We start from the raw sequence: 14896 nt of genomic DNA, 5'->3' as shown, positions 1-14896 counted from the left end.
AATACCCAGATGGGAACAGGGAGAGGAAAACAAGTATAAAAACACACAGGCATAGAGGACACAGTAAAAACCCAACACGGGTGTAACTGGAATCATAGAAAGAGATTTAAAAATTTTACAAGCATTCAGGAAAAAAATTGTGCCTTGCCTTTGAAGTGCAACAAAATACAAACAACTCAGAATTTTTCAACAGAAATGATGCAAGCAGAGAAGACCACACATGGAATGTGCCCTGAAAATGCTGCAGGGCAGTGACTGATGGCTGCAAACTGTGCCCTGGGTGTGAGCAGCCCCTCCTGCAGGCCCTGTCCCTTCCCCAGCCGCCAGGCTGCTCCTATTTGTGTCCCTGACGCAGGGCAGTGGCCAAGCCGCAGGGTCCCTCGAGTGCCTCACGCTCCAGGACACTCATCAAGCCCCGCCCCGGTCCCCACCTCCGGGGTCCACACACGACACGTGGAGCCCTGCAACTGGGCAGGCCTCCAGCCAGGGGGAGGGGCGGACTCCCTCCTCCAGGCCCCCCTATCTCCCCTCGTGAGGTCCAGGGACGACCCCTGCCCCTCTGCCCACTGAATGGGGAGGAGAGAAGCCTACTGCCCCCCGGGACTCCCTGCAGGAAGGCAGGTGTCTCTTCAGCCCCCGTCCCCTCTACCCCCAACCCCCAGAATACATCTGCACCCATGGCCTCGGCTGCGGGAGGGAGGGGCCAGTCCAGCCTGGCTCTGGGTAGGGGCTGGGAGACCTCTGCTCTGACTCCGGGCCCAGCTGGGCGGGGGGCCCCACCCCGTTCCCTGGGCAGCCTCTCCCCTCTCTACCCAGTGACAGGTGCAGGAGGGAGACAGCCGTCCAGCGTCCAGCGTCCTGTGCAGCTGCTGCTCTGGGGCTGGCCTGGCTCTCTGTCCTGGGACCCTCTTCTCTGCTGTGAGGGGCGGGAGGTGCTCTCAGCGCCCCGGACCCCAGGTCTCTCTCTCTCCGGCTCCCTCGGGGTCCCCGTGCCGGCGCCCTCCCTCAGAAGCCTGCAGCAAGCTTGGAGTTTGGGGCCAGCCTGGACCTCTGGGCCCAGTGCGCATGTCAGGGAGGGGCAGGGGCCCAGCTGGGTGTGCTTTTAAAGATGTCCCAAGTCTTCCCCGCTAGGATGTGGGCTTGAAGCCCAGGTGGAGCTGGTGCAGTAACAGTGGGTCAGTCATCAAAACCTCACAGCTTCTGTCCTGCGGTTCCCGGCCCCTGGCCATGGGGAAGCCACCTGCCCCCTGGTGAGGACACTGCAGGGCCCCTGGGGGAGGCCCAGGCCCCACCAAGGGTCTCGTGAGGGAGCTTGGAGGCAGACACCCCTCCCCAGTCCAGCCCAGTCTTCAGAGGACAAGCCCTGGCCAAAACTGTGACAGCAGCCTCTGGAGACCCTGGGCCAGAACCGTCCTGTGAAGACCCTCCCAGACCCCAGACCCACAGAAATTGTGAAATGATAAAGGATTGTCATTTTAAGCTGCTGACTTTTGTGGTTATTTGTTAGGGAACAATTGATGACTAACATACTGAAATCTGGCCAGTAGAATATTGGACCATGAGGCAGTAATTTCACAGGACAAGTTTGGGGATCAAGGTGCCCATGTGAAGTCTGTTGAGGGTAGAAATTACTCTGGGGTCCTCCCTGAGGAACAAGTACATGTGCACGAAGACAAGTCTTGTCACGGCAGCAACCTCTGTTGCCTCAGCGTGAGATGGGAGACAGAAACTCTGCTCTTCCCAACAAAAGACTAGCTGTCCCGCCTGTTATCAAGCTTAACTGGCTAGGCCACCATGCCCTGTGGTGAGGATGCCCTGGAGGGCGAGATGCTGATGAGCAGGGCAGGCTCAGACCACCCTCCCCCAAGACTGAGACCCCCAAGACTGAGTACCCACTGTACTCTGTCACCCAGTGGCATCTTGGCAACCTTGCGTCTTACATCTTGCACCTTGTGACTTTGCATCTTGGCGACCCTTGGCGACCCCGTGGACTGCTGTGTGGCTTCTCTGCCCTTCACCATCTCCTGGAGTTTGCTCAGCCCTCCTGTACCAGATGGTGGGGGGTCTGTTCCTACTCCCATCATTCAGTGGCACTTGGCATTTACTTTCAGAACAGCGTGAGGTTGGGGTTCAATTCACCCTTCCCCTGCTGTCAACGGGAATGCCAACACCACTGAACGGTCTGTCTTCTCCACAATGGTTCGATACCCCTAAATTTCCACATTCCTGTTGGGTTTGTGTCTGTACTCTAGGTTTTAGTCCGTTTGTCCATTGTCCCTGTACAAATACCATGTGGCTTAATGGATATAACTGGATATAATATTTTCATATACAGAAGGGGAATTTCCCTCTCCTTGAGCTTTCTTTCTTTCAGAATTTTCTTCTCCTTTTTTTTTTTTTTTTTTAGAATTTTGACTGTTCTTGTGGAGTATGTCATTCAGATGACTTTAGGATCAGCTTATTGAGTTAGGTGAAAATCCTGTTGACATTATGGCTGGGATTAAATCGAATTTACACACTGACTCATGAAGAGTTTAAGTATTTACAACATTGCTTTCAAGTGGGAACAGGGCATTTTCGGATTTCGTTAGCGCTCTCATGGTCTTATAGTCAAGATTTAAGTTTTTCAAGAACCGTGGTCTTTGAAGTTCCCTGCTGGCTTAGTGGTTAAGGCTCTGGACTTTCGCTGCGGCAGGCCGGGTTCAATCCCTGGTTGGGGAGCTGAGATCAGGTCACGCGGCTGAGAGGAAGAGAAAATACGGTCTTGTGCATTTCTTTTCAGGCCCATTTCCGGGGACCCAACGGCCAAGGCTCAGTAACAACAGAAACTTGCCTGCCGTGGGTTAGCACGGGCGGCGCGGGCGACTGTTACGAGGTAGGGCCGGCCGGCAGGGCGCGCGGGCGCGGAGCGCGGGGACGCCGGTAGGCGGAGGCCGGGCCTGTAGGCACGCGGGGACCCGGGCACCCACAGGCGGAGGCCGAGCCTATAGGCGCCGAGCCGGGCGGGCGGCCCGCCGCCGGGTCTCCACCCTCGACCTGAGCCGACCAGTCCTGAGCGCCCCTTCCCAGGCTCCGCGCACCGTGAGCCACGCCCAAGGCCCGGGATTCGCCCGCCAGCCTGCCAGGCCCCGCCCACCGCGCCCGGCGCGGCTCAGGCCCCGCCCACGAGTCCTGGCCCCGCCCCGCTCCGGGCCCCGCCCCGCCCCCCTCCAGCCTGCCGCCCGCCGTTGCGGCCTGTGGGTCCGAGGCCCGGGCCCGGTGGCTGCGTTCCCCGCGGGTAGCGGCAGGTTCGAGTCCTCGGCCCAGGAGCCCGCGGCCGTCCCGCTGCGCGCGCGGCGAATCTGCCGCTGCGAATCGGCGGGCGCGGCGGCGGCGGCGGCCTCGCGAGAGTCTGAGCGGCGCGGCGGCGGCGGCGGCGGCGGGCGGCCTGGAGCGCGGGCCGGGCCCCCGGAGCCGCCGGCATGACGGGCCGCGTGTGCCGCGGGTGCGGCGGCACCGACATCGAGCTGGACGCGGCGCGCGGCGATGCCGTGTGCACCGGCTGCGGCTCAGTGCTCGAGGACAACATCATCGTGTCCGAGGTGCAGTTCGTGGAGAACAGCGGCGGCGGCTCGTCGGCCGTGGGCCAGTTCGTGTCCCTGGACGGTGCGTCCCGGGGGGCCGGGGGCCGGGGGGTGGCGTGCCGGGGGGCGGGCGGCAGCGGCTCGGTGACGGAGTGCGACCCGGGCCCCAGTCGTGGTCTCCCCGCAGTCGCCTGGCCCCTTGGGGCCGGTTGTCGGGGGTCGAGGACGTCAGCCCGCCCCCACCCCGCGGTGGTCGGCTTAGCTCCGCGGCTCCGGGGCAGGGGTCTCCGCGCCTCGGGACTCAGTCGCCGCGCTGTTGAGGACGGAGCTCCCTGCCCCCGCCACCGGCGCCCGCGGCTGGTTCTCCGGGGCCCGGAGCCACCCTTGGGGACCCGCTTCCGTCCCTCAGCTCGGGACCCCGGAGACGCGCCCGGGGCCCTTCGCGCAGTGGGGCCCCTTCCTGGCCCACAGCGAGTCCGCGGCGATCCAGAGAGCTGCGGGAACTTGGCGGGTGGCTCCTGCCGCGGACGCGGGTCACTCCAGGACCGGATGGTAGCTGTGTGTTTAACGGAGTAACAAGCCAGCAGACTGGCTTCCCAGTGTGCAGCGCCGTTTTGCATTCTCAAATGCTGCCTACCCGGGACTTGATGTTGCCTGCACCTTTACCTGTATTTTCCGTGTGTTCCCAGTGCTGTGGTGCCTCCTGTCCTTGCTAGTGCTTTCCCCTAGGACACAGTGATGTTAAACAGCTTTTAATCCCGCTTGCCGAAATGTCTGTTCCCGGAGTTTTGTGCATAGTTTTTAGGCAGGTGGTTTTCTTACTGTTTTTACACAGGTTGAGTTTTGAGCGTTCTTTAAATATTGTAGTTGCAAGTCCTTTGCTAAACAGGTGATTTGCAGAAGTTTAAAATTTTGATAAAAGCTTTAAAATTAGTTGCAGTCCTTTTATTGATTTTTTTTTTTTTTTTTTTTTATTGTTGTTGTTTAGTTGCTAAGTCGTGTTCTGCTCTTTGGGGCCCCGTGGATGGCAGCACTCCAGGTCTCCCTGTCTTCACTCTCTCCCAGAGTTTGCTCAAACTCATGTCCATTGAGTCGGTGATGCCATCCAACCATCTCATCCTCTGTCATCCCCTTCTCTTCCAGACTGTACTTTTTCTGTCATTCTAAGAAATTTCCTAAGCCGGAGACACACTGTTCTCCTAAGTTTTATTTTTTTAATGTTTTATATTTAGACTTAGGACCATTTTGAGTTTAAGTTTCATATAAGGTATGGTGTGTAGGTTGAGGTTTGTTCTTTGCAGGAGATGTCCGGTTGCTTCAGCACTGTGTTGTTTCTCTTTTTGGCCATGCCCCACCTGACCAGGCATTGAACCTGGGCCTTGGCAGTGAAAGCCCAGAATCCCAGCCACTAGGCCACCAGGGAGCTCCCTCAGCACCATTTGTTGAAAGACTGCCCTCTCTTGAATTGCCTTTGCTCCTTTGGAGCATGTCATGGGTTGTTTGTGTGGGTGTGCTTCTGGGCTTCCTGTCCTATTCCATTGGTGAGTGTCAGTCTGTCTACAGCACGTTCCCTCTTGTACATTTATCATAAGTCTTGAAATCAGACATCGTGATTCCTCCAGCTTTGGTTTTCCTTTTCAGAATTGCTTTAGTTATAGTATGTAGTTCCTTTCCCTTTTCATTCTATTTTAGAATGTTTGTGCATATTTACAAAAAAAAAAATCCAACTGGGATTTTGATTGGAATTGTATTAAATCTCTCAATAAATTTGGGGAGCTTTGACATTTTTGGGCTTCCCTTGTGGCTAAACTGGTAAAGAATCCGCCTGCAAAGTGGGATTCAATCCGTGGGTTGGGAAGATCCCCTGGAGAAGGGAAAGGCTACCCACTCCAGTATTCTGGCCTAGAGAACTCCGTGGCCTGTATAGTCCACGGGCTTGCAAAGAGTTGGACACAACTGAGTGACTTTCACTTTCACCTTTTTACTACATTGTGTCTTCCAATCTCTGAGCGAAGATAGGTCTCTCCATTCATTTGGTTTTCTTTGTTCTTTCGTCATTTGTCATAGTTTTCAGCATATAGCTCCTGTACATGTTTTAGATGTTTTCCTAAAATCCAAATAGAGCTTCTGTATATAGTATTTTTCAAAAATTCGGTTTTCAATTGTTCAGTGCTAGAACATAGAAATACGGTTGATTTCTTTCATTGCCCTGTGTCCTGTGACCTCGCTAAACTTACTAGTTCTAGGGGTTTTTACAAAAATAGGTTCCTCGGGATTCTTGATGCAGATAATCCTGTTGTTTGTAAATAGACATGATTCTTCTTCTTGCTTTTGAGCAGACATGCCTGCCTCTTCCCAGTCTCAGTGGGGAGCATTAAGTCTTCTCCCACCCAGCGTGATGTTGGCTGTAGGTTTGTGATACCTGTTCTCTATCAATAACATTGAGGGCGTTCTCTTTCTAATCCTTGTTTGCTGTTAAGTTTTTATCATAAGTGGATGGTGAAGTGTTTTTTTTTTTTTTAATGTTTTTTCTTTATTCGTCTGTTTGGCTGCACCAGGTTCCAGCTGTGGCCCACAGGGTCTTCAGTCTTCACTGCGGCACGCGGGGTCTTTAGTCGTAGCATGCAGGATCTCGTTTCCTGACCGGACACTGAACCTGGGTCCCCTCCATTGAGAGTCTTGGCCACTGGGCCATGAGTGAAGTCCCTGGATGACAAGTTTAGTTTTCCTCCTTTGGTGTTTCAATGTGGCTGGTTTTTGAACATTGAACGTGCTGTGCCTTCCTGGGGTAGACCCACCTGAGCATGGGGTCGTATGCTTTGTAGGTGTTGCTGGATTAGATTTCTTAATATTTTGTTGGGGATATTTATGTTTATGTTCATGTGAAAAATTAGTGTGCAGTTTTCTTGTAATGTCTTTGTCTGGTTTTGATACCAAGGTAATGTGCCTCATGGAATGAGTTGGGAAATGTTCCCTTCTCTTCTGTTTTCTGGAAGTGACTGTGTAGAATTAGCATTACTTCTCCGTTGACCGTTTGGTGGAATCCATCAGTGTAGGTCTCTGGGCCTGGAGGCTTCTTTTTCAGAAGTTTTTAATTACAGGTTGACTTTCTTTAACAGTTACAGGTTTTACTTACTTTTAGATTATCTTTTTCATCTTGGGTGAGTTTGTGGTTTCCAGGACTTGGTCCATTTGATCTCTGTTGCTGCCTTTATGACCGTAGTGTTGTTGGTGCTGTTCCCTTATTCTTTTGATGTCCGCAGGGTCTGTAGTGGTGTCTCCTCCTTTCAGATATTGGTGTTTTGTGTCTTCTCTCTTTTTCACTTTGTTTCTCTTGCTGGGAGTTTTGTCAATTTTACTGATCTTTTCAAAGAAGCAGTTTTGGGTTTTGTTGCTTTTTCCTCTTGTTTTCTGCACGGCACATGGCCGGAGATGTTGAGGAGCAGCGACGTGTGTGTGCAGTGTCCGGAGTGATGGCTGCAAGGGCAGTGCTGGGGACTTCGGGCTGTCTTCTAGGTGATGGGCAGCTGGGGAGGGGTGGGCGTGGCCAAGGGAGGGATGGATGTGAGGAGCAGGATGCCAAGGCGATGGCTGGAGCTGGGCAGCCAGGTCTCTGGGTCCTGGGGAGGGCGCCTGTGTGCTGTGGGGCTCAGGGCAGGGGAGGGCTTCCGGCACAGGCCCATCAGCATACTGTGCCGCCCTCGGTGCTGAAGGCCTCTCCCCCGGGCTCCCTGCCTGACGGTGCCCAGAGCCCCCGTGGGCCCCCTGGGAGCCAGGCCGCTGCTCCCTAAGGATGCGGCCTGGACGCAGACACCGCCACCATGCAACCCTGCCTCCAGCTTCCTCGGTCCTGCACTCTTCTGGGGCGTGCCTCCCGGGGGTTCCATAACCACAGCTCTTAACCGCTGCAGTTTGTCCCCGAAGCCATGGTGCCTGTGGGTGCCCGTGTTCTCGCACTTTGGAGGAGTGAGGTGCTGGCCGTGGCGATGCCGGGAGGAGGCCCTGGCGTGGGTGGGGCTCCCTGGGCCCTGAGGGGCAGACGGCCCTCCCGCCCCCTGCCTGGCGTGTGGCCCCTGGGGGCTCTCTCAGGCACAGCCGCCCCATGTCCCAGTCAAGCACTGGTCCTGGAGTTTTGAAGGTTCTGCTTCCCTGTTTCTATCCTTTCTATCCGGAAGGGACCTGCTCCCAGGAGGTGGCTGAGTTCTGTCCTGGAGGCACCTGGGTGAGAGGACCTTGTTCCTAAAATGTCCCATGCTGCTGGGTCACCTGGCGTGCTCCGTGCTGGGTGGCTTCTACAATCAGACTGCAACTGTGACGAGAAGCTCTTCGGTAGTTCTGAGTCTGGTTGAAAGACGTTTAGGCAGCTGCCCCGGTTAGCTGTTTCTTCACCAATGTCCGAGGTCTGTGTCCATCCACAAGCCCACGCCCTGGCTCAGTGCGGACTTCCCAGGACCTTTCGGGTGCTTTAGAAGAGTTATCCCCACGTCCGAGCTCAGGCTGAAGGGCCACTGGATTTCCCTTCTGTCCTGGAATTGCCCAGCTGGACCTCGTGCGGTCGTCCCCCATTAAGAGGAGTTTCACAGCAGCGACAGGGACCACTCCCTTTGAATAGTGAGGACAGGCCTCGGAAGCGCTTGGCCTATCTGTGTTGGACGGGTCTGTAAGTGAACTGGAGGACGGTGCAGCCTGCCGCTTTTCTGTGTGCTCTTGGGGCGTTGGTGTTTCCACTTGTCCTCCATGTTCAGAGTGGCTGAGCAGGGCCCCCAGTCTCCCCTCCGCCTCTGTGGAGTCGCAAGGGTCGGTCTTGGACCTTCTTGCTTTTGCAGACCCCAACCCCAGGGGCCAGGAGCCCTGGGTGCAGTTTCTGGCCACACCCATGCTGTCTACACGGCGGAGCGGGGGGGGGGGGGGGGGGGGGGGTCTTGGCCCACCTGGGGTGATGGAAACTGCACCTTCTACTTGATAGTTTTAGCTGGTTGTATCTTGTTTATTACAGGATCTTGTTATAGAAAATATCAGATGTTTTTAGAAGCAGAGGAAACAGTGTGATGGGCCTCTGAAGGAGTAGCACAGCATGCCCCGCTGGTTTTGGCCAGAGGTGAAGCTCAAACTTTCCTCCATGCTTTAGGAGAGCCCAGCCCACGGTGTGAGTGGTCTGAGATTTGCTGAATAAGCACTTTTCGTCCCTTCCACCACTGCTCTCCTTGTGTGTCTACTGTAACCACGTCCCCGGGGGCTGGTGTCTGTCGGATGAAAGAACCTGCATCCACTTGGCAAGCAGGTTATGCGCCCCGCCCCTCCCCTCCCCTGCTGGCCGGGCCCAGGGAGGCTCCTTCCTTGCCAGAACTCAGTCCCTGTGTCTGCTCAGCACGTCGGGGACTGAGGCTATTCACAGGCACCTTGGAGAGCACCAGTGGTGTGTGTGCGAGTGTATGCGTGTGCGAGGGTGTGAGTGTGTGCGAGGGGGTGTGAGTGCGCCTGGGGCGAGTGAGTCAGGAGCCAGCTCCCTGAGCAGACGCGGCTGGGCAGTGCCAGGGCGGGTGCTGGGGGCATTGGAGAGACGGGGGGACAGCCTGCTGGAGAGGGAGTCGGGGGGAGAGCCGGAGGGGCGGGGCGGGGAGGGGAGGGGCGGGGCGGGGCGGTCTTCAGGCCTTGTGGGGCATTGAACACTCACCCAAACCGCCTCCACGCTGACCTGGCAGCACCTCTGTGCAGTCCCTCCTGGTCGCCCCCATCTGTCCAGGCAGGCAAGGGGGAGGTGGCTGGGAGGGAGGCCTGCAGAGTCTGTGCTCCTGGAATCCGGGGCTTCAGTGGGTTTAGACTGCTTTGCTGCCCATCTTCTAATGCAGAATTCTTGTAATAGTTTCTTTAAGACACAGGCTCATTTCAGTTAATATGGTGATTTTTTTTTTCCTTCTTCTGAAATGAAAGTTGGGCAGCACTGGGACGCTGCACACAGGTCACAATGTGGCGGTCCCAGGCAGGTGACTTCTTTAGTGGTTCCTATGTCTAGAAGATCACAGATGCTCTTTAAAGCATCTTATTAGTCTTGGTTTGGGGTTTGGGTGCAGTCACAGATCCGCCGAAGGCCAGCTTGCTCCCCTCCTGTCTGCGTTTGTGGCCGCCCATGGATGACCGAGAGGAGCCTGCCGGCCCAGGACCCGGGCCATGTGTTTTCCTCGGGGGCCTGCGCTCAGATTTCAGAGATGTGGCTTCTCCGCTCCCTGTCACCTGAGCCTCCCCTTGGTCCTCCCGCAGGCCCTGTGGCCTGGTGTGCGGTCGTGGCCCCCCCGACTTGAGAAGCGTCTGGCCTGTGGTCTGTGCTTTGTGACAGACAGGCTGGCCTCTGGCCGGGCAGCTCCTCCCGCCCCACCGCTGTGCTCCGGCGCCTGGACTGGGGCTCATTTGAGGATCACGCTTCAGGGCTGGGGTTTGTTAGGTCTGGTGAACCATCGGATGTCCACCTGGCTGTCTCCAGAGGAGGCTGTCAGGGCAGAAGTCCAACACTGAAGCCCTGCGGAGCAGAGTATGTGAGACCTCCTGGGGTGGCTTGGAGTGGGTGGGAGATTCAAGCCAGAGTGCTCGTGGGTGCAGCCGCGGCCACGCTCTGGAGCAGGGTCCTTAGATCACCGCTGCGGGTGGGGGGCCGGGGAGAGAGCGCAGTGCACACCGGGGTACACGCGCGGGTGCCTCCTGCAGACCGCCGGCTGAGAGGCCCCATGGACCAGGCCCCCCGCTCCAGGAGCCCGCAGCCCCCTCCCCTGGAGACGGCCGTGGTAACCGCGGGAGGGGCTGGCCCAGGGCTGCAGAGCCGAGTGAGGGGCCGGGCCTGCGCTGCAGCCTGGGGAGGCGGGTGCTGTGTGACGGTCTCCTCTGGGCTCCAGGGCAGGGCAGAGGAGGCGGTGGGGTGGGGGTCACTCACTGCAGACTCCTGGTCTGCGTGCTGACCCCTCTGAGTTCTTGCTCCAGAAACACCAGGTGCGACGAAACGCGCTGTTGACACGGATCTCTGCCAACTTCGGCTTATCCGTCTGATCTGTGTTTCTAGGTGCTGGCAAAACCCCAACCCTGGGCGGCGGCTTCCATGTGAACCTGGGAAAGGAGTCACGAGCACAGACCCTGCAGAACGGTATTTCCCTCCAGGGGGCTGCAGGGGCGCGTGGGTTCCCGGGCAGGATGGGGTGCGGGGTGAAGGGCGAGCGTGGGCGGCCTGCAGTGACCTGCACGTCTGCCGGGAGGAACTGTCCGCGGGGGCCCCGTCCCAGCCGTCCGGCCCCTGCTGGGCACCCTGGGCTTGCTGCAGTCGCTGCAGGGCTGCTCCATGCACCCTCGGGACCCAGTGGGCCCGCGCCTTCTGACACCGGTCAGTCTCAGCGAGCACAGAAGTGACGTGGAGACAGCAGTGTGACCCGCAGAGTGACTCCTTCCATTGCGTTTTCTGACAGAGCCAGCCTGCAACAGATGGGAGAGATGTCTGTCCTGACCCTGGCCTGGTTTTAGTTGGGTTGTCTTCTTCTTAAGTGGTGAAAGTTCTTTATGTATTTTATGCGTAAGTCTGTCATCGGTTCTATGATTTGCAAAAAATGTTCACCCGTTCTGTGGGTTGACGGTGAACTGTGAAGCACAAAGGGTTCTAGTTTTGAAGAGGTATGGCCTATTTACCTGTGTTGCCTGTGCGTCTGTGTCGTTAGTAAAAGATTGCCTGAGTCAGTCCAAATAGCAGAGGTTTATAAAGCTGGTGTTTCCGTCTGAGTTTTATGATTTTAGCTCTAAGACTGAGGCTTTGGTCACTTTGAGTTAGTGTTTGCATCTGGTGTTCAGGTGAGTGCCCACCTGCACGCTTTTGCACGTGAGTACCCATTTTCCCAGCGCCACGGCTGCAGAGGCTACTCATTCATGGCGCCCTTGTCCAGAGGCGGCGACTGTGAGGGGTTTGGGTTCTCACCTCCTCCCACAGGCTTATGTCTGTCCTTTTGCTGGTATCACACTGTTTTGCTTGTTGCATCTTAGTAGCATGTTTTGAAATCAGGAAGTTTGACTCCTCCCAATTTGTTCTTCATTTTTAACACTGTTTTGTTGCCTATTCTGAGTCCCTTGAATTTACAGACAAGTTGATGAGTCCAGGGACAGGGACCAGTGGCCTCTGGAGATGAGTCTGGGGATGGGGACCAGCGGGGTCTGAAGATGAGTCTGGGGACAGGGACCAGCGGCCTCTGGAGATGAGTCTGGGAGTGTTGCTCTGTTAACCAGGCGGAGTCTCCTCACCCCTGGTTCAGAGTGCCTTTCCATTGGTTTAGGTCTTCCTTAACTTGTTCAAACAATTTTTGTGGTTTTCAGAGTATAAGTTTTACATCTTTGCTAATTTATTTTAAACATTTCATCTTTTTGATGCTATTGTAAATGAAATTGCTTTATTTCATTTTTTGATTGTTTGTTGCCAGTGTATAGAAATATGATAGATATTTGTATACTAATCTTGTATCCTACAACCCTTGAAAATCCCATTTAATAGTTTTTTAATGGATTCCTGAGAATCTTCTATATATGAGATCATGACATCTGAAAATAGATATAGCCTTGCTTGACTAGCATAGGCACCTTTTAACTTCCTTCCCTGACAGCACTGCTGGAAGCTCCAGCACCGCACCGTGTCCAGGCGTCTCGTTGCTGATTTCGGGGGGCGCACTGTGCTTTCACGGCGGGGCACGATGTTGGCTGCGGTCACGGAGGCAGGGCACGCCTGCGGGGCGCCTCAGGCCTCTCTGAGCACCCTCTCAGGGACATGCTGGCACCCGAGTGCCTCCCAATGGGATGAGTTGCCAGGCTTCGCAGCCCTCACCTGCACGCTGGGTGAGGTGGTGCATCCTTCCCTGCAGCCTGGTCTCCTCCGTGGCTCTCGAGGACCCGCCTGGCTGCCCACCGCCGCTGTGGATGGGGGCGGCCAGCCGCTCCCCAGTCCAGCCGGGCTTGACGACGGTGTTGTTGACTACTGAGAGGGCAGGTGGTGGGCTTCTACTTATGACCCGCATCAGAATGTGTTAGGTGTCCCAGTGAGCTTTTCCCTTTGACCCTGTGGATTGTTAGTGTTGTTGGCTCTTTTCTTATATCCAGCTTGATTCTTCTGTGTTTAGAGACAATATTCTGCAGGATTTCAGTCTTCTGAATGATTTGACTTCACGGCCCAACATCTGTCTGGTCAGTTACAATCAGTTTGGACACATGAAAAGAACATGTTTCTGCAAGAGGTGGGGTGTTGTGTGCACGTCACTGGGGTCAGACTTCCTCCCAGGGCTCAGTGATCCTGGCTCTGCTCGTCTGCCTGTCGCTGCAGGAGTGTGTTAAAGTCTCCATGATGGCTGTGGATTTGTCCCTTTCTACCCATAGTTTTGTTGGTCTTTTGTTTTGACTGTATAGACTATGTGTATACAGATTTAGGGCACACAAATTTATTTATTTGTTTAGGCTACATCACGTGGCTTGAAGGATCTTAGTCCTCTGACCAGGAATTGAACCCGAACCATGGTGTTGGAGGACTTCCCAGGTGGTGCTAGTGGTAAAGAACCTGCCTGCCGATTCAGGAGACATGAGATATGGGTTTGAGCTCTGGGTTGGGAAGATCCCCTGGAGGAGGGCATGGCAACCCACTCTAGTATCCTTGCCTGGAGGATCCCATGGACAGAGGAGCCTGGCGGGCTACAGTCTGTGGGGTCACAAAGAGTTGGCCTGAGTTAGCACGCACGGTGTTGGAAGCCTGGAGTCTTGACCGCTATGTCTTTAGGGAGCTCCCTAGTGCTCACAGAGCAGAATGCTTCCTGCTGGCAGCCGTGCTCCGTCCTCACCCCCACCAGGAGCAGCGCTCGGGCCCCACCCCCGGCCCGGGCCCGCCTGCTGTCCTCTAGGTGGTGCTGTAATCTTTCTTTTTCTCTGCGCCCACCTTTAAGATGGTCTGCATGTGAAGAACTTTATTCCCAGTAGAGAATGGGTCTGTTTCCAAAAGCCCAAAACAGGTTGTCCATGGGACCCAAATCAGTTGTAAAGAGTAGCCTTTTTAGTACTACTAAAATGCTAGTTTCGTACTAGTAGTACTAAAGGTAGTTCATGCAGACGTATTCATGGAAGTAAAACGGTAAACCAGCGGTGCAGAGAAATACCCCGTCTAATTTTAAACACGGCTTAGTTTAAGAAGGCAAAGTGGAGCTTGCGGGCGTCTAGGAACGGGGTCAGCGTGGTCTGAGGCCGGGCGAGCCGGCTCGGTGGTCGCCCTCACCCCTTCCCCGGGTCGTCAGCCCTGGTCCGCACCCGGCGCCCGGGGAGGGGCCCGCCTCCCCTCCGGCGCCCGCATCCTGTCCCTGCTGGACGGGGCTGTGGGGGCCGAGGGTGGCCGTGAGCTCCAGCTCTGACTCTGCTGCTCTTGTCCAAACCGGCTTCTTCCTGGCGGCCCCACGCTGCCCTTACCCTCCATGCGCCCGCTGTGTGCCGGCCTTGCCTGTCCCCGGAGATTGTCTGTGCTTCTTTCTTTGTCCTGGTGAGTTTATGCGGATTGTATGTCCTTACTGTCATTTTCTGTCGCTTTTGGAGGAGAGATAAAGGTGGATTCTGTGTTTCCCAGAGATCCGTTGGCGTGTTTCTGATGAGCCGGGGCCGCGTGTGTGACCGCAGGCCTGCAGGCCGACGGGGTGGAGCGTGCTACTTGTGCCGCAGGAAGCCCCCTGCCATCCGGTAGCTTTTCTCTTATTTCATGTTCTGTGTTCATCTTTGCGACCAGCGATTACGGCTCTCTGCCGACTTAATCGTGTGTCTCCTTCTCCATCTGTCGGGCACCTCCTCTGGGCCCAGGGTCAGGCAGCTCCCCTCCACGGCCCTCCTGGGTGTTGTTTCCCCCCTCTCCTTCTGGTGGCTCCCCGCCACCGTCCTCCTGGGGGTTGGTCCCCCCCTCTCCTTCTGGCAGCTCCCCCCCACGGCCCTCCTGGGGGTTGGTCCCCCCCTCTCCTTCTGGCAGCTCCCCTCCACCGTCCTCCTGGGGGTTGGTCCTCCCCTCTCCTTCTGGCAGCTCCCCCCCACGGCCCTCCTGGGGGTTGGTCCCCCCCTCTCCTTCTGGCAGCTCCCCTCCACCGTCCTCCTGGGGGTTGGTCCTCCCCTCTCCTTCTGGCGGCTCCCCCCCACGGCCCTCCTGGGGGTTGGTCCCCCCCTCTCCTTCTGGCGGCTCCCCCCCACGGCCCTCCTGGGGGTTGGTCCCCCCTCTCCTTCTGGCGGCTCCCCTCCACCCTCCTCCTGGGGGTTGGTCGCCCCCTCTCCTCCTGGCGGCTCCCCTCCACCGTCCTCCTGGGGGTTGG

General features: G+C 56.5%; 1 protein-coding gene across 2 annotated transcripts in view; it reads left to right on the top strand.

Annotated features, from left to right (window-relative positions):
* The first annotated feature begins 3425 nt into the window (after positions 1-3425).
* Positions 3426-14896, top strand: part of BRF1 (BRF1 RNA polymerase III transcription initiation factor subunit) — a 59890-nt gene continuing 48419 nt past the window's right edge. The window contains exons 1-2 of one of the 2 annotated variants that reach the window (XM_061159558.1): positions 3426-3645; positions 10612-10692. In XM_061159558.1, the coding sequence (XP_061015541.1) occupies positions 3462-3645; positions 10612-10692 (265 nt within the window). In that variant the 5' untranslated portion in view covers positions 3426-3461. The remainder of the gene's footprint in view (positions 3646-10611; positions 10693-14896) is intronic. The other variant, XM_061159559.1, reaches the window with a different exon arrangement.

Source organism: Dama dama, chromosome 13 (assembly GCF_033118175.1).
Source record: "Dama dama isolate Ldn47 chromosome 13, ASM3311817v1, whole genome shotgun sequence".
Lineage (NCBI taxonomy): Eukaryota > Metazoa > Chordata > Mammalia > Artiodactyla > Cervidae > Dama > Dama dama.
This window is presented reverse-complemented; position numbering and strand designations above follow the sequence as displayed.